The sequence below is a fragment of the Falco peregrinus genome, chromosome 13 (assembly GCF_023634155.1).
Source record: "Falco peregrinus isolate bFalPer1 chromosome 13, bFalPer1.pri, whole genome shotgun sequence".
Lineage (NCBI taxonomy): Eukaryota > Metazoa > Chordata > Aves > Falconiformes > Falconidae > Falco > Falco peregrinus.
The window spans coordinates 9604950-9622993 of record NC_073733.1 but is presented as its reverse complement, the minus strand read 5'-3'; the positions used below and the strand labels follow the sequence as shown (position 1 = coordinate 9622993).

Here is an 18044-nt window from a genome sequence, read left to right as displayed (position 1 = left end):
AAAACAGGATTCTGAAAGTCATCTTTAGTTACCCAATTTTTACCTTTTCCATTTATGCAGTGGTGGGAGAAAAACCATCTCCCACCGACCAATATACTATGGGCCAATTATACTTAAGCAACACAAAACCGAATTCTGTCCTGAATTTAATCTGTGAAATTCCAGTGAATTCAGTGGGGTTCTGTAACTGGAAGTCAGGATCTGGACACCAGTTTATAAACTAAAGAACAGCAAGGACTGTGCAGGGTCTAAGCTATTTGGATATTTTTAAATGCCAGCTACACTGGGCAGCTGCTAATACCCTGAAAATGTGCTATCTCTGATGATACGGCGAGGAAGTTTGGCAGCTTTTTGATTTTTATTTTGTTTTAATCTTTTCAGTATGTTTGCTTTTTGTGATTGAAGCTGTTTTTCTTTGAAAGGAGTCTCCTTTTAGTTGGAGAAGGCACAAAGCTGAGACATTTTGGGAGAATTTTATCAAATGCCTTTGTGTGGATATGAGAAGTTGTAATTTTTTTTAAAAAAAGGTCAACGGACCGCAGTGGAATCTGATGATAGGTATACAATACAGTAATCCCAATAGACAATGTATTTTAAACTTGAAATGGGTTAACAAACCTAAAATAAAACTGAAATAGTTGCAAATTTTGGGGGGGAAGTTCACCTTCCTTTAACTGTAAAGCAATTTTTATTGTATGTGTGTATACGTATGTGTGCCTCTATAAAGAATATGTGCATCTCTATAGAATATGTGCACATATAAATGATACAATTTTAAAAACAGTTTCACTGTAAATTTATTTGCTATTCACTCATTGTAATGTTGCTACAGTCCTATGCAAAACAGGGATTAGATTTGTTAACAAAGCAGATGTTCAATGCGTGTAAAGCAAGAAGAATTTGGGAGCACTTGGCAGAAGCCTACACCATTTATTATTAAATTTCCTCCCAAATAACTTGTTCCTTCCACATCATCAAGGACAGGTGTAAGCACATGGCGGTAGCCACCTGACCGGGATACCCAGTCACAGTCCATGCCTCTCTTACCCTTTTCAGCCATGTAAAGATATTTGTGTAAGTCACAACTGCGCGTTGCAATACTCCCTCTCCTTCATTGCTTCATCATCCTGCTGACTCCTTTACCTCCCTGCTGAGTGTAGTACCTCCACGGACTAGCAGCAGGTTTGAGCCTCATCTGCTTCAGTCTGTGCCCTGGTGTCTTAGCTCAGATCCACCCTCACTGCTGGGCGTTGCTGGGCATTGACCTGGACGTTTGGTCTTTCACAAAATCTCACCCCCAGCCTCTGGTAGCTCAGGCACCACTGGCAGTTTGGCCCATGCCAGGACAGGAGAACTGCCTGGGGTGGACCTAGCTGCCCTGGCGGGGTCTGAGCTCCAGGTCTGTCTCTGGGACTTGAGACAGTCACTTTAAAAGTGGGTTGGTGTGCCTACAGGAGCTGCTGTCTTCCCTTGAGTACAGCGTAGCTGCGTACAAAGCGCAGTGACTGAAAACGTTCCTGCCCTCTTGATCATTTAATTGGTGACATTTAGTTAATTGTGTATATTCTCTTTTACTGGAATTAAATCCAGAATTATGCAACTGATGGATTTTCCAAAAGCAGAGAGTCACTGAAGCCTGCTGCTGCAGGAGAGCTTACCTGAGCCAGCCAACAAGTTCCAGTTGTTGGAGCTGCTGTTTGCTGTCTGTTGCTATGGTGAAGCGATAGCACCAAACCAATACCAAAAAGGAAACGGTATTTTCTGAACAGATTTATGAGAAGAAAAAACATATAGGGGACAGAGAGGTCATGGGGGAGTGTGGGGAAGACTTAAAGGACTTTGAGGTCTTTCCTGCACCGGTGTTTCTCATTCCCTTCTTAACTAGAAGGTCCCCCTAAGCCTTTGAAGACAATCCAAGAATCAGCTTGTGCAGTGTCACCCTGGTGGGTTTTTTTTACAACCAATTAAATGTTCTCCTAAACTGTAAATACTTGTAACTTCAATCTGCATTTCCCACCCACCCCCCCCCCCCCCCGCTTTTTGGGAGCCTATATGCATATGGGCGATGTATTAATTTCCTAGCTTTGCAGTGGCTTTTGGAGATCTTGCGCCTCAGCAGTGTAGTGCAGGTCACAAATCAAGAAAAACTGCTTCACTCTCTGCCTTTGCAGGACCTATATTGTTTATGTCTTTTCTGACAATGAGATTTTTAACCCCTCTTAAAGCCATGTTGTGCTAGCAGCGTGTTTCCCCACCGAGCTGCAATCACCCAACGCTCTCCTTGTTTTCCTACACCCAGACCTTCAACCTACTTCAGATGCCAGCCAGAGCAGCTGGTCTGCACAATTGCTCCCGCAGCTGATCGCCCCGGCAGCCTGGCCAGGCAGGGAAGAGACCGAGCGCTCGGTTCACAGTTCCTGCAGAGAAAACTTGTTCCTCCTTCTCTCTAGCCAACGACTTTGTACGTCACTGCCCGTCTCAACAGTGACACCGGCATCTGGCGACAGGCAGCCTGTCTTTAAAACTTACATACCATGGCCAGACCCAAAGCTTCATTCAGAAACATGTTGTGAGATAGCGCAGCACCGAGATTATGCCTCGTGCAGAACATTCACCTCTTTTCTTCATTTGAACGTGAGTGGTTTTAATATATCCTCTTGCCTGTATGGTGTGGGCTGCCCCAGTCTTGTTTTGAAGTGTGGACGGTGGCAGGATGGCCAAAGGGAAAAGGATACACACTTGTGTTCAGATACTGCTGAGCACAGGGCAGGGGTATTCATAGTTTTGGAAATGGTTATTTGATGATCTGAAAGCAACTCTGACTGTAGTAAAATTTCAGGACTGTGAAATAAGTATCCAGTGGCAGCTCTCTTGTCCCAGCGCCAGCTTTTCTGATTGCTTCTGTTAGTGTCACTTCAGTGGTGTCTGAACTACACCTTAGCTGTATCATCACCAGCTTCTTCCTAATGTGAGGTCATGCCTCCCTTTATATCTAGTCCTTTGCCGGACTGCTGTTGGGTTGTAATTGCATTGGATTCCTAATAGAGTTTCTTGGTCTGCTGTCACAGCGTGATTGCAAGAACTTGTGTTGCATTGAATGTGGTCTTGATTACTTGCCAATTAAAGTGCAAGGAAAACACTTACAATCTTCTCCTTTAAAATTACATCTAGATTCCATCTCCTCTGAAGGCTATGGGAAACTTGTGGAGGTTGTTTCCAGTTGTTCTGTCTTCCTTACTTTTAGTATGTGGCTTGGTGAGGTAGGTAGATAAATGCTTTTTTTTTCTCTTTTTTTTTTCTTCTTCAGTGCCTCAGTTTTTTGGAGTGTGGTTCTTAGCATGCAAAACGGGAGCAGAAATGCCCTTCTGAAGTTGAATTTTGCCCACTGCCCGTAAGCCAGGTTGCTTGGGGCTTGCAAGGTTTGGGATAGTGCCTCTAAAAACGAAGATACATGGAAGCAGATGGTCCTGTGGTAGCTGAGCATGGAAGAAGACGCCTGAAGAAAGTGTGTTGTGGCAGGAAGGATGTGTTAGATGAGGGAGCAGAGACGAGCCGGGAATGTAAGGAGGCAGCATGCAGGGGGCACGCAGTTTCCAGGAGTCTGGTAGCGTAGGAGGTGCTATACCGTGGTGGCAAATCTCTTGGAGCAGGTGTGCAGGGGCAAACTGCCTGCCTGCCACCCCCTGGGCAGCTTGGCAGTGTGTGCTGGGAAAGAGCCAGGGCTGAGGTGTGAGGGGAAGGAAAAACAGGAGGGGGAGAAGGGAGAGTAAGGAAGAAAAAAGCCAAGAGGAGCGGGGATGATGTGACAAGAAGCAGGGGGCACCCACCTGTGAAGGTAACCATGAGTTTCTGTTTATCTTGCCTGTGGTTATACTGCAAGGAGGTTTTGAACTGCTGCCTAATATGACTGTCAATTATTTTAACTTGTATTTCTCACCTCAGTCCCCATGAAGTGCATTTGACAATAATTAATTTTGTGTGTGCAACTGGGAGCGTATCCTGCTCCTGCAGAGGTGTCAGCTTAATGGGATACTGCTACATGGGATAACAGGCTGTGCCATCCCATTAGGGGATTTGGGAGGTCACCTGTTCATCTGGACTAATATTTTAATCATTGGAACATTAGGATTCCCGTAGTTGAATTGGGATCAGATTAACCTCTGTCTCTCTGAACTTGCATGCTGGCAAGCTCCTTAAACACCATTGCTAATTTTATTTTCTGCTTTCAGCGTGTATTTAAGATAACTCTTTTTGTTTCGTAGGTTAAAGAGGAAATATTCTCACTGGCTGAGATCCCAGTGAGCAATTACAAATATTTTACTACAGTTACAGGACTTGGAAATCAGCCTCAGGCCCTGGGCATCAGAAAATCCATGTGTGGAAATCCCACGTATTGTAAAACTGGGAGAGTTTCATATGGGGAGATTCCTCCTCAGCTTTACTGAAGTCAAACTCCTGATTTTAAAAAGAACAAAAAGAAAAGGAAAAAAAAAAAAAAGCTGTAGTAAATCAAACCTCTGCAAACAGCTTTCAACTAGGCTGGCTAGAGAAGGGTTAATTGAGACTCTTCGTCTCTATTGCATGTTAACACAGAGGGTCAGTGATGGGAGAAGCTAGGTCCAAACTGAAGGCTTTTGAAACAGCCCCCTAACTAGCCTAATGAATGTGCTGTTGAGATGAACAGGTCATTTAACACTTTTCACGTCGCTATTGTCCACCCAACATTAAATGTCAACTCTGTCACTCTGATAGGCTGGTTCTGCTTAAAAAGGTTTCCTGGCTTTGTTAGATTCTTAGGAGGGATTTCCCCCCGCCCTTATTCCTAATTGCTGGCAGAACCCTACGGATGTATTTATATCAGCCTTTTCATTCGGGTCAAGTCTTCACTGGAGAATTTTGCCGGTGGGTAAGGGTTCTGCAGAGATGCAATCCAGACAGAAGTGGAAGCGCCAAATGCAGTTGTAATTATACTGCTTAAACTGCAGCTTGCCGACCACAATGGAATAACTGGCTTTGCTAAGGGCAGGATGGTTTGACACGCCGCTGTGAGGAACATGATGATGCTCCAGGATGGCTGTGTCTGTGCTGGGACCGTTTCACAGAGCCGGTGTGCTGGAGGTCAGCTGCCTGCGGACCCTCCGAGCCCGGTGCGGTCCCAGCCTCCGGGCAGGGCTGTGAGTGGGGCTGGTGGAAGGGACCCTGCTGCTGTTGCCTGCCTTGTGGCTAACCCCTCGCAGCAGGAGTGGGTGGCCCCTCCTGGTGCTTCTACCAGGGCCTTGAGCACATCTTCAGCATGCTGACATTGGATGTCCAGGTTGCTTGATAAAACATTTAATGGGAACAGAGTTGCATACCTGATAGAACTGAATATTTACCAGAAATGTTTTCCTGAACTTCCTTACCCTGTGAACAGCAAGTGTGTTTCTTTTTGGGAGACTTCTATTTTGGGAGACCTCAGAAAATCACTTCTTAGCTCAGGAGGACAGTGGGCAGATGGCCCCAGGCTCTCCAGTGAGATTTCTTGATGCCTTCTAGTACAGGAGGCATCCTTGCCTTAAACAGACTCCCCAGTGCAGTGGTCAGGAGCACAGCAACATGGGTGCTCCTAATTTAACCACACAGTCATGGGCTCAATGTATTCCAAAGCTGGGTAAAGGGCAAAAGGACTGATGCTGTACTGGTATCCAACACCTCATTGCAATTATTGGCCACCACAGCCTTTCCTGGCCTTCTGACACCTGCATCAGCTGGTGGATAGAAAGGTGGAAACTCAGCTATCGGCACTGGAAAATAAAAGCTGATGGGGTGATATAGCACATCTCCAAGCATGTATGCTGCAGACTAGAACAACTTTGGTGCCTATTCCCAGCGATGCTGCCAAATCTGAGCTCAAGCAGCTCCTCAGTAAGGGAACTGCTTTGGCAATGTGTTTGAGCTGCCCCTCCAACATGGGAACCAGGTAACTGTGTCGTTATGATCGTACATGTTTGGGAAGCTTTTCAGACACAGTAGCTCATTTTGGGGATATCATAGCATCGAGGGCCCTAGTAATTTTTCTGTGACTGGTGTGTTTCTAATTTACCGAGATTCTTTGAAATTTCAGTGTGCGCATTCATACCAGCCTCCTCCTAGCTATTACTAGGTGACGCCACCCATGATCAAGGTAGCCAATATGACGAGCACAATGTGCTCTGACCAATATTGGGCAAACCCAGTAAGGACACAACACCAGTTCAAATCAACTGTTTGGCTGAAATCATCCCAACTGTGGAGCAAATGCCCAGTGAAACTAGCAAGAGCTCAAGTACAAGTTAACTTTAATGTTCTGTTAATACGACGTTAACTTCCTACATCAAGACAGTCTGGATTCAGACTGGGAAGCTTGTTAAAGGTCTTGAGGACTAATAATTTACACACAGTTTTTTGTCCTCCAGGATCCCTCTGAGGCGTTCATGGTCTCACCGATGGGAATGAGATGGTCAAGGTATGTTGTGAGCATGACTGAATTGTATGAGCTGTGGAGCTAATCAGTGGTGGTGAGGATGTAGTTTCCTTACTACACTCATCACATGGTGTTCCACAAACATCGGTTATTGCTCTGGTCCTTTTCAGCACTTCAGATTTTTTAACAGCTTAAATACATGGTGGGCCTTGTGGTGGGCCTTGTTCTGCTGACACATCTGGAGCAGGACAGAGCTGTGAGAAGGCCAACTGCACCAAGCTGTCGCTAGCATTCAGATGAGAACTGGCTGTTGGCTGAAGAACAGAACTTACTCTGGACCTCAGACCATTCTAGGGAGCAGGAGGCAGCATTTTATTTCTAACCGTTGATGACTTTCCTGAATTTAAAGTGTGTTTACGTAATCTATTGATTTGTTGGAGGACTCCTTGGTGACTCCAGATTATTTCACACCAGTCTCCCTGTTCTATCATCTCTAGCTGAAGAGGACATATCGTTCCGTCTTGGCAGATAATGACATGGCCTCAGCTGTTTGTATCTCTGCTGGTTCCTGGAAGCACCAACATGATGTACATGGGCCAGAAGCCTTTAGCGTTTGGTGACTCCAGCTGGGACAGGACTTTGCAGTCAGTCTTCTTAGCAGTCAGCTACTGCAAGTATTGGAAGCTATCTGCTTGCTATGGGACCTTCAACCGCATTTTGTGCCTCAGTCCTCATTTCAAGACATTGCCCAGCCTGAGTCCCTGCTGTGGGATGCAGGGTATGGCTGACAGTTGCTTAAAAACTTAACGTGTGTTTGCAAAATAAATCTCGCCTGTAGCGATCATGGTGGGGATCAGGTCAGAGCTTTCTGAATGGAAGGTACAAGCCTATGCATGGAGCTCTGCTAGCATCATTGCAGGCCTTGCTGCCTTCTGTGCCAAGAGCCAGGCATCCTGAAATTTGTTTTAGTTTTGCTTTTTTTTTCCTCATGCTTCCTATAGCATAAATACACAGTAATCTGTAATATTAAAACAAACAAGCAAAAACCCTAAAATCTGCCCAACTCACGCTTCTTAGGAGTGTGTCCCTGCTCCTGGCTGCACACTTCTGCACCCTCCTTCACCTCAGCTCTGGTACTTGCTTGACTCCTTGGCACACTGGTTCAGTTGGCTAATCCAGCAGAAGCCTAACCCAGCAGAAAAAGGAGGACAAATTTTGGGCTTCATTTGTTTGGTTTTTGTGAGGTTAGTGAGCTTCCTTGGCTCCCGGAGGGGTCAAGTGAAGGCCAGAGCTGGCGTGTAGGAGGCAGTGGGACTCTGGTTGCAGCAAAAAGGTTAGATTTGCTCAGCCAACTTTCTAGGCTGTTTTCACGGTGCCCTGCAGGAAAGCACTCGGATGTGGGGGCCAGGTGCAATGTGCAGGGCAGAGGGCACTGCAGGGGAATATCTTTCAGCAGTGGCAGTTCTCAGGGTGAGTAGAAGCTTCCCCTATAGGGGTTATGTTCACCCATTTGCTGCTCAGCCCTCCGCTGCTTTCAAAACCATGCTGCGAGTGCTAGGACAAAATCTTCAACCCAGCTGTCTCTCAGCTACCAAAATATCTCCTTTGCCCCTTGACCAGCTGTCAAAACTTTCCTGGCCTTCCTAGAACAAGCGTCTTAGGGAATGTTTCCCTTGGACTATGGGAAATGGGAGGGATGCCCTGGAGATGACTAGCAGACCTGCACACTTGATGCCGGATGCCTGTTCTAAGCAAGCTCCTAAGCAATGCTGCCCATCGGAGCTGCCACCCCTCACCTTTGCAATGTTCCCAGCTTGGTGTGCTCTGTAGGATGAGGTTGTGGTTTGGGGAAGAAAGCGTTCCAGAGCGAAAAATTCTGCAGCGCCAGAGCCAAGAAAAAAGCTTTAATTATTCAACTAGTTTGAAACACTTTAAAGTATCCCTAAAAATAGGTGAGAGGGATGTTTGTCAGCTACAAAGAGATTATCCTGCAGTAGTATTGCTTGTCTTATTTTATGATGATGCTACAGAATACAGTCCCTCAGGTAGCCTCATTAATGTTTATGAATGAACCCCTTGTTTTGTGCTTTTGGTTTTAGAAAGTAGAAATAGGGCGAGAGGCTGGCAGGACTGGTTTTGCCATATATACTTTGGAAAGGCCAAGGACCCTGGTCTAAGGTCTCTATAAGGCTCAGCAGTTCTGCGTACGGATGACAATTGGATTTGGGTGCTCGCTAGACCAGCTGAGGTGTACCCTAAGGGAAAAATCCAGGCAGGACTTTGGCTGAAATCCCGGGTGAAATTCTGCACGCTCCCCAGTAAATCTACTGTCAGCGGGAGGCTGGCACTCCTCTATGTCTCATCAGTCGTTTTGTTTTGATCTCTTCCGGCAAAGGCAACCTGTGACTGTATGTTGTTATAGCCGTAAGTGCTTCCACAGGGCAGTATCTGGTAAGCTCCACTGCCTGCCTGCATCTCAGCCCAGGGTGGAGGCTTCTTTTCACTATCTGTTCCTTAAAGAGGGCAACTGTTTCTTCTGGCTATCATAAAAGAAGGGTGGCAGTTACGCCCAGCCCATAACAGTATGTGGTGGTTTGAGTCTTACTGCTCCAGCCTTAAAATAACAGCTCTTTTTTCCGAGCCAACCAACAATTGTGGTCAGCCACTAATACCAGTTTAACCATTTGGCAGCTGCCCTATAGGAAATAGCTCTTTCGAGAGAGCCAGAGGAGCCCTTGACCCCGGAGCCGCACTGGGCTGGTTTCAGTCGTAAGGACATGGTTACAGCTATCCCTGTGCACAGCCAGCCTCTGTGACAACCAAATCCCGGAGAGTTAATAACAAACAAATTGTGCGAGTAGGTTAGAAATAGTAATTCAGGTTAATTGTTTTGGTGCTTTATTTGATGAATGAGTAGGTAAAACTCTCTGATCCCCACTCCCCCCGCTCCATTTCTTGCTCTGTAGTTCCTTTTCCATCCATCGTGTGCTGGGACTGTCAGCAGAGTTTGTTTCTCGGGCTCGGTTCCCTCCCTGTTACGAACAGTAGTAACCGGCTTTGCAAACACTGCCGTTGACATTGGAATCGGGCCCTTACGGCTTTAGGGCAGAAACTGGCAGTAAAGGGCTACTGTAGGCCGGGGGCTCCCACCCGCTCTCTCCCCCGGGCTGCTGCTGTCGCCGGTCCCCGTCGCTCCGCGCCTCCCCGCCCCACCCTGCTCCGGCAGGGGGTCTCCTCCCGCGGGACCCCGCCAGCCGCCCCTTGACTCCGGCCCAGCGCTGCCCATCACTGCGGCTCTGAGCTGGGCAGCGCGGGCCGGGGGCAGCCGGGCAGCGCCTCCGTGCGCGGCCCCGGCCCGTTCCGCGGTGAATGGGGCAGCGGGCTCCCCCAGCAGCCACAACCACGTGGCGACGACAGTTTGCCGGTAAGCGGCAGCGCTCCCCGCCTCGCTCCCCCCTTCCCACCCGGCCGGGGGCTCCCCCCAACCCCGGGTCAACCCTCACCCCCCTCCCCCCGGCGCGCGCCGCCGAGCTCCCCTTTCCCCGGCGGGCGCTCGTTTTGAATGAATGACCTCCCCCACGCCGGCCAACCGCCGCGCGGCCGCGCTTAATATTCATGAGGCGCCGCGCCAATGAGCGGGCGAGGAGGTTGTTTTAAACGGCAGAGCCCCGCAGCCAATCAGGCCGCTCTCGTAGGCAGCCAACGCGAGGCTGAGCCGCGCCGCGCCGAGCCCCGCGTCGTGCCCTGCGCTCCAGCTCCTGTCCACACTACCGCGAACAATACAGGTACGTGCAGCCCCGCCGCAACTTTTCGGGGGGCGGCTGCCCCCTGCCCGCCCCGCCCTGCCCCCGCGCCCTCGTCCCTCTGCTCTGCCTGCCCCGGGCTTTTTATTTTTTTTAATTATTAATATTTTTTTTTGTTTTCCGTTCCTTCCTTCCTCCGAGTTTTTTTTTTTTAATGTAAAAAAAAAAAAAATCGGGAAAATCACCCAAAACTTTCTTCCTTCCTCGCAAGGGGATCGGCGGTGCCAGGGCAGATGCTGCGCGCAGCTGGCGGGGCGGCGGGCAGCGGGCGAGGCGCAGCGTTTGCCCCCCCGTCCTCCTGCCCTGCCCCACCGGGAGCTCCCCCCGGCGCAGAGGGGCTACCTGTCCCCGGTGCAGCCCGGTTTCTCCGCGCCGGGCTCCCGTGCCACCGAGAGTAATATGGCTGGTGCAGCAACTACACCGGGACTAACTCCTTTTCTCCCCCTCATGGGCAGGGATTTTTCTCTGCCGCCTCCTAATGTCGCACGGCAAAACGCGCGGCGCCCTCGGCTTTTATTTGCCCCCTTTCCCCGGGTGGGCTCGGTGGGGCTGGCGGCGGTGGGAAAGTTGTTGGCCGTGCGCAATGCCGTGCCCGCTGTTTATTCTGCATTAATATGGCTGTCGCTTTAGCATCTGACAGGGATAAACCCTGCGCGCTGCGCCCGTCTGTCCCGGGGAAGCAGTTTTTTTCTCGCCGCCGCCGCCTCCAAACTCCCCCGATCCCTTCGCTTCTGCCTCCGCCGCTCTTCCCCTGCCCGGGAAGGTGTCTCCGGCGGGGCTGCGCCCGCGGCGGGGCCCCGCATCGCCTCTTCCCCGCGCCGCGCCGCCCGTGCTGTGGGCATTAATATGGCTGGCGCTGGAGAGCCCCGGCGAAGGGAAGAAAGACGTGTAAGCGGCATAGGGATGGGGAGGGGGGTCGCGGCGGGGGAAATCTCCTTCCCGGCGCCCCGCAGGGGGCTCAAACCTTTCGCTTTCGCCCCGGCTCCTCTCTCCCCACCGCCCCGCGCCCTCGGCTGGGCGCCGGGGGGCCGCCCCGGGGCTCTCCGCACTCTTTTTCTGGCGGCGCGGAGGAGCGTAGCGGCGGCGATAATGGCTGCACGGGAGCCTTTGTTAGAGAGCGCTGCGCTAGGCAGGGGCCGGGGGGGGGGCGCCTCCCGCCCGCGCCCCGGCCCCGCCGCCCCCGCCGCCCGGCGGGGGGCCGAGCGGGGAGCCCCTTCGCGGCGGGGGCGGCGTTTTGGCGGGGCCGGCGGCCGGGGGCGGCGGGCGCGGGGGGCCGAGCGCGGCGGAGGGGGAGCGCGGCTTTGTTCGGCGGCGCGGCGGCGGCGCCGGGAGAAGCCATCTTAGCGAGCGGGGCCGGCCCTGGGCGCGGAGCGCGGCCGCCGCCGCCGCCGCTCCTGCTGCCGCTCGCACCGGCCGCCCGGGGCCGGGCCGGCGCCCCGCGCCCCCGGCCGCCGCCCGGCCCCCCGGCGCCCCCCGCCCGCCGCCCCGCCGCATTTCAGGGGCACTTTCTTTCATCAGGAGGCATTTCACAAAATGGAAGATGAATTATTGGCGTCTGGCGGAGCCGCCGCTGCCCCCTCCGCCCGCCGGCCCCGGCCCCGCCGCAGGTGCCCGCGCCCCGCGCCGCGCAGCCCGGCCGCCGCGGTGACCTTGGGGGGGAGAAGATGGCGGGAGCGGCGCGGAGCCGGGCCGGGCTGGCCGCGGCGGGCCGCTCGCCCCCAACTTCGGGAGCAGGCGGCGGCCCCGGCCCGGCCCCGCGCCCCGCTCTGCCCCGGCGCCGCGGGCTCTGCGCGCCCCGGCGCGGGCGGTGGGCAGCGGGCACCCCGCGGGAGCGGCCCGAGCGGGCGGCTTCGGCTGCGGCGCCGCGCACGGGGGGCTCGGCGGGCGCAATTAAATATTAACGCCGTGCTAATAAAAATTAAATTTTCAGACGCTGGAGAGGCTGTAAATAGGAAGTATTGCTGCGGGATTTTTTTTTTTTGAGGTGGGAAAGAAAAAAGAGCCAATCCGCCGTGGAAGAGGGGGAAAGAAGCGCAGCCCAAAAGTTAGCATCATCCTCTCGGTGACTTGCTCATCGCATCTTTGCGCTGACCACTATGCCTCCAAACATGTGTCACTTGGTGGAGCAAGAGCAAGCGCTGCTCACCTCGCAGAGCTCCACGGGTCCTATTGTGTTTAAAACTAGCCTTTATTTGCTCACCTTCTTCTGCTTAGGAGGTTATCACACTTTTACGGGGTGGGGGGCGATAATCCATCCTGCCTTTTTCTGCCTGGCCAGCTGCTGCTAACATGTCAACTCCTGCTACTGAAGGCATAAGTCATAGCCTGGCACTGCATGTGCCACTCAAGCCCCAGTGTGGTAGCCAACTAAAACAAATATTTCATATTAGTTGATATATAACTCTTAATGGGCAGAAGTCTGTCTGTTTCGTAGCCTGTCACCAGTCTTTGGATGTGATGTAAACCTGTATCGATGTAAAACTTGGGTCCAGTGACCAGTTTCACTTGCCTCAAGTTGGTGACCCGAGTGTCAAGGAAGAATAATTGGAGTCTCTGTATTGGGGATAGTGAGCAACGTCAGCGGGGAGGAAGGGGATGTGTTACTGATGGGGCATTGCTTCAGGGGACAGTGGTGTGTGCTCATAAATACATGCATGCTGTATGTGTATCCACACATATACACGCACCCATCTGTACTTGCATTCACTTGTTTGTTTTTTTTCCCCCCGTTTTTCCCTCCTGCCTGCAGAGTCAAGATGGCTAAAGGTGATCCGAAGAAGCCCAAAGGCAAGATGTCTGCCTATGCCTTCTTTGTGCAGACGTGCCGTGAGGAACATAAGAAAAAGAACCCAGAGGTTCCAGTCAACTTTGCAGAGTTTTCCAAGAAGTGCTCAGAGAGGTGGAAGGTACTTTAATTTGTGACTTCCTGAAGGGCTAACTCCTTACGGTGTCTGCTAGGCTGGTGTGTGTGTCCGAATATGAAGGAAGCCGGTGGTGTTTTGGTCTGTTTGCCGTTCTTGGCAGGGTGTCCCGGTCATTGATCGGGTGCTGCTGACTACTGTAATGATTGTGAAGGCTTCAGCCTGGTGTATCTGCCTGTTCGGCTGCTTCCCCTGCAGACTGGTCTTTTTTTTTCCCCATTCCCAAGCACAGTGCCCTTCAGCAGCAGCTACCTCCCTCCAGGCCAGTGTCCTGGAGGAAGACTCTGGCTGTGCTTGTCGCGTTCCCGTTGCTTCCCTCTCGCTGAATATGCCAGCTGTGGCTGCCTTTCCCGGTACGGGACCTTCGTCCCCAAGGTGGTCCGGTTAGAAAACAAACAAATCCTGAAACTCCCCTGTCGAGTCTGTATGTGTTGGCTTGTTTACTTAAAGTTTGCCGGCTATTGCGCAGTTGGGTAATCACAGGTTCGGTGTCTTGTTTTTTTGGTTTGTGTTTTTTGTTTGGGGTGGGTTTTTTTTGGTGTTTGGGGTTTTTTTTAGACTATGTCAAGCAAGGAGAAAGCTAAATTTGATGAAATGGCGAAGGCTGATAAGGTACGATATGATAGAGAAATGAAGGACTATGGACCGGCTAAGGGTGGCAAGAAGAAGAAGGACCCCAATGCCCCAAAACGACCACCGTAAGTAACTTTGAGGCATTAAACCCACAAGTATTTTGGTGTTTTCACACCCTGTAACACAGCTGCTACATTTCCATAAAGGAAGTGGATGGGGTATACGTTTCATATAGCAGCACTGGTTATGTTCACAGCTTACTGACAGTGTCTTGTAGACCTTCTAGGCAGCTCGTAATCTTGAGCACATAGAGCACAGGAATTGTCAGTACTTGCAATCCTTAAACTCATAATGGTGGAAGACATGGAAATGACTAGGTGACAGTGAGACTCTTGTATCTATATCTAAGATGAAATTGGGTGGGGGCATAGATAACACCTGATTAAAAACAGCACTGGGTGAAGGCTGCGGGTCTGGGCCTTGGTAAAATCAAAACATGTTTGGGTTTCTATGTTGTTTTCTTTAAAGTTAAAAAAAATCCAGTGTTTCTACTCGGCATGCGAGTGCATGTGTGAATGCTGTGGACGAGGGACAGAGGTGGGGGTGTGCTCCCCGGGTGTGCTGCTGCAGTGCTGACTGTCCTCTGGTGTTTCTCCCAAAGGTCTGGCTTCTTCCTCTTCTGTTCAGAGTTCCGCCCCAAGATCAAGTCCACAAACCCTGGCATATCCATCGGGGATGTAGCAAAGAAACTGGGTGAGATGTGGAACAACCTCAGTGATGGTGAAAAGCAGCCTTATAATAATAAGGCAGCTAAACTGAAGGAGAAGTATGAGAAGGTAAGGCTGGTTTTCACTTGTTCCTCTTCCATACCAGCTGTGGTGATGATGTGTTTCTGTAACATAGACCCAGCTAAGGTGGCCCCAGCACAGCAAGCATCTCCAGCTTACAGACCTGTTGTCACTGTGCTACATGGCTGAACTTCACGTGTGTTGGGACAGAGTAGGGCAGCAAGCTGCAGGCAGATTCCAGCAGGGAGGGAGAGCTTTCCCCCAGTGATGCGCAGCTGCACCTGCTTGTGTTGCTTCAGCAAAGAGTTTGCTGTGCTGTTGAAGGAGCTTTGTCCCGTTAGCAGGAAACTTGTAAGAGAGGCTGGGTTCTCTTCTCCTCCTCAAAGAAATAACCATAAACGCAGGGTTCAAGGCTTCCATCGTCTGGAGGCAGTTGAGCACGCTTAGGTGTCTGCATACCTGTGTATGTGCCGTAGTGCTGGCTGATCCCCCTTTTGGGGTGCAGCTGCCAAAGGCCAGTCCCTCTATGCTAACGCCTGCTGCTGTACAAATGCTGTATGTGTTTGCTGCTTAGAGCAAATTAAGACATCCCCTTGACTTTGCAGGATGTTGCAGACTACAAGTCTAAAGGAAAGTTTGATGGCGCAAAGGGAGCAGCAACCAAAGCTGCTCGGAAAAAGGTAGAGGAAGAAGACGAAGAGGAGGAGGAGGATGAAGAAGAGGAGGATGAAGATGATGATGATGAATAAAACTGTACAATACTTGTCTCCATGTGAATACCATAGAGTAGGGGAAACACCATAAATGAAGCACCTCTTATTTGAGATGGTGTCTTTTGTCCTTATTAGGCTTAATTAAAAGAAAAATTTGGATTCCGATCGCGTTGTAGTTTCTAAAAGTACTCTAGAAATTGTAACTGGTTTACATGAAGTGGCCATGGGTGTAGTGAGCACCCTGAAACTGTATCAAAGTTGTACATATTTCCAAACATTTTTAAAATGAAAAGGCCTCTAGTGTTCTCCTAACTCTGTGCACTTTGCTGTTGGTGTAACAAAGCATTTAAAAATGTTTCAAGCATTTTTTTAATTTGTAAGGTGGTGTTACTATATGGTTATTGGCTAGAAAATCCTGGGTTATAAACTGTACATATCTATAGTTTGTAAAAACTAGACAGATTCTTGTGGTACATGCTTAGAGTTATGATGCCTTAGAGGAGCAGTGATTACTTGGAAAGGCTGTACGTTCCCCGGGGTGCCATGGCCCAAAGCATGCACTGTGAGGGTAGATCTATTTACACTACAGTGGGCGTCCATTTAGCTTAAAGTTGTCTTTCTGTATATAGTGAAATAGCATTCTGCTGCCATTCTTAGTTGTGGAAGGGGGTTCAGCTGGCATGAGAAGTGTATGGATTTTTTTAGTTAAGTGCGGTAGTTTTTAAACTGAAACTGTAGACATCTCTTCATCGTCAACTAAGTGAAGAGCCAGTGCAGCAACTGAAGTTCAAAAACACTCTGTACTTAAACGAATTTGCAACGTTCTGTTTTTTTTGTATGTTTAGAATGCTGAAATGTTTTTGAAGCAAAATAAACAGTATTACATTTTTAAAACTGTTCTTGACAACACTCTAAATTTCTGGTTTAAAAGGATCTTAACAACAGCAAGAGGTTCATTTTGAAGTCTGTGGCATCCCTCAGGGCTGGTGACTTAGGAAACATTCTGACTCAAGGATTAAAAAATAAAAAAATAAAAAAATAAATGGTGGCCAGCCAAAACTGGCTGAATTGAAAGAGATGGCTGCTCCAGCTAATATGCAATCGTAACTGTTTATGGCTGAGTGGCATAAGATGCTATGCAAGTTTGAACTTTATTACTTGAACTTGGGAGCCTAAATGAACATTCATGACGTAATTGTTTGTTTGTGTGTGTATATAGCAGCATTCAGAGATGCAGAGAAAGGTAGGTGGCTAGGAATGAGGCTGACACCATGGAATAAGTATAAAAGCATAGTTTGGATTTTTTTTTTTCAGTTGTGTTGGGTAAATTTATAGCCCAAATGCATTGCTGTACATATTAAAATGTGCCTTTTTTGTCCTGTGTTAAACTGTTTCAGACTTGTGGTTTTTTCTAGCATCTTGATTCGTGGCAGGAACCAGGCGCCTAGTCTTAACTCCCCGCTGAAGTAGGAGTGTGGCGCAGGTACTCTAGTCTGTGTCCTGTCTCTAATGACGCAAGTTTTAATAGGCATCGGGTGCTGTGAGGTGGGTTGGGGGAGCGACGCAGGTCTCTTTCCCCTTTGGTGGCCAGCTGGCTGCCTTGCAGTCTGGCCACATCCAAGCTGGGGCTGTTTTGCAGCCTTGGAAGGGAAAGGTAACGCCTGGTCTCTAGCTGGTGACTCTAACCTCATTTTTCCTTGGCATGGAAACTGCACGAACTGGGAAAACTATAGCACCCCCTTGCTACTCTGGAATTCCTTCCTTGTGCTGGCTGTAGTTAGCAGTCGGTGTTTGATCGCAGTGAGGAGGAGGGGGGGGGGGGGTGAGGGTACTTACATCAATAGCAGGTCCAAGTTGTGGGCTGCCGTGTGTGGCTGACTTAAGAGGATGGGGTAACTCCTTAGGGTAAATGTGGGTATGGGCTGCTGCCGCTGCTTCATTTGAGCCAAGCTGTAGGTTAATAAGGGCCAGGCTTAGAGGCAGTAACTACTTTGAACATGGATAAAACTACTTCATTGCCTAACTGGATAGCACATTTGGCTTCCTGAGACTTCTCAACAACCGTAGTATAGGATCTTGGCAAAACAGTCTGATCTAGTGTTGAGATGAACTCGAACCTTGAAAGCAAAACCAAGCAAAAGTTGGTATCTGACGGAGCAAGCTAATAAACTTTTATGAAACGTAGCAACGTGTAGCAACTTTTTCTTTTAAGGATAAGTTACGGTTGGATCACTTAGAAATAAATTTTATAATTGCTTAATTATGACAATTCTTAGTGTCTTTTAATGCACAAAACCCCAAGTGTAAAATCGGCCCCTATTTTATGGGAAGTTGTGTTTTAAAAGCCTCAATAAAGCTGTGTCTGGAAAAGAAATAGGTACTTTTGTATTTGCTGCCCTTTCCACGTGTCTTCTGATGCAAGGGAGAAGACAACTGGAGGTTCCAGCATGTGGAAGTTTGATGGGGAAGTGGCAGAGCAGAAGAGAAAAGCAGTAGCATCATTCCAGGAGCTCTAATGCTGTTTCTGTTGTCTAGTTGGCAAAATCTCCCCTTAGCCACATACGGGAATTAGTGTAGATCACTGCTGTGCAAATCGAGCTTGGCTTTGAATTAACTGCTAGTGAGCTGAGCCCCTATTGATAGTATTAGCAAATAAGAACTAGAGCTGACACCTCTTTGTCTTCATTGTATTGGAAATCTATCGAGTTGCAGGGCTTGATTAAGGTCCTGGACCTTACGGTGCGCTACCTATTCCTGCTCTGCAAACGCCTAAAATATGGCATGCCTCAGGGATGTTGTTCGAT

The 18044-nt window shown here is 49.6% G+C and overlaps 1 protein-coding gene and 1 long non-coding RNA gene across 2 annotated transcripts; both read left to right on the top strand.

Moving 5' to 3' along the window:
* The first annotated feature begins 2488 nt into the window (after window positions 1–2488).
* LOC114012427 (uncharacterized) lies at window positions 2489–7523 on the top strand. Its single transcript, XR_003554856.2, has 4 exons — window positions 2489–2634; window positions 3308–3835; window positions 6435–6484; window positions 6940–7523. It is a non-coding gene; the product is annotated as an uncharacterized LOC114012427 (long non-coding RNA).
* A 2571-nt stretch (window positions 7524–10094) lies between these two features.
* HMGB3 (high mobility group box 3) lies at window positions 10095–16628 on the top strand. Its single transcript, XM_055818171.1, has 5 exons — window positions 10095–10227; window positions 12995–13151; window positions 13725–13864; window positions 14401–14575; window positions 15133–16628. The coding sequence occupies exons 2-5, from the start codon at window positions 13002–13004 to the stop codon at window positions 15274–15276; spliced, it is 609 nt and encodes a 202-aa protein (XP_055674146.1). The 5' UTR covers window positions 10095–10227; window positions 12995–13001; the 3' UTR covers window positions 15277–16628.
* The last annotated feature ends 1416 nt before the right edge of the window (window positions 16629–18044 follow it).

What these genes read in the sequence shown, in the direction of transcription:
- HMGB3 (XM_055818171.1), top strand. Translation starts at nt 13,002, where the DNA reads ATGGCTAAAGGTGATCCGAAGAAGCCCAAAGGCAAGATGTCTGCCTAT. An exon ending in AGTGCTCAGAGAGGTGGAAG is followed by an intron (nt 13,152 to 13,724) that starts GTACTTTAATTT and finishes GGTTTTTTTTAG; the next exon opens with ACTATGTCAAGCAAGGAGAA. An exon ending in AATGCCCCAAAACGACCACC is followed by an intron (nt 13,865 to 14,400) that starts GTAAGTAACTTT and finishes TTTCTCCCAAAG; the next exon opens with GTCTGGCTTCTTCCTCTTCT.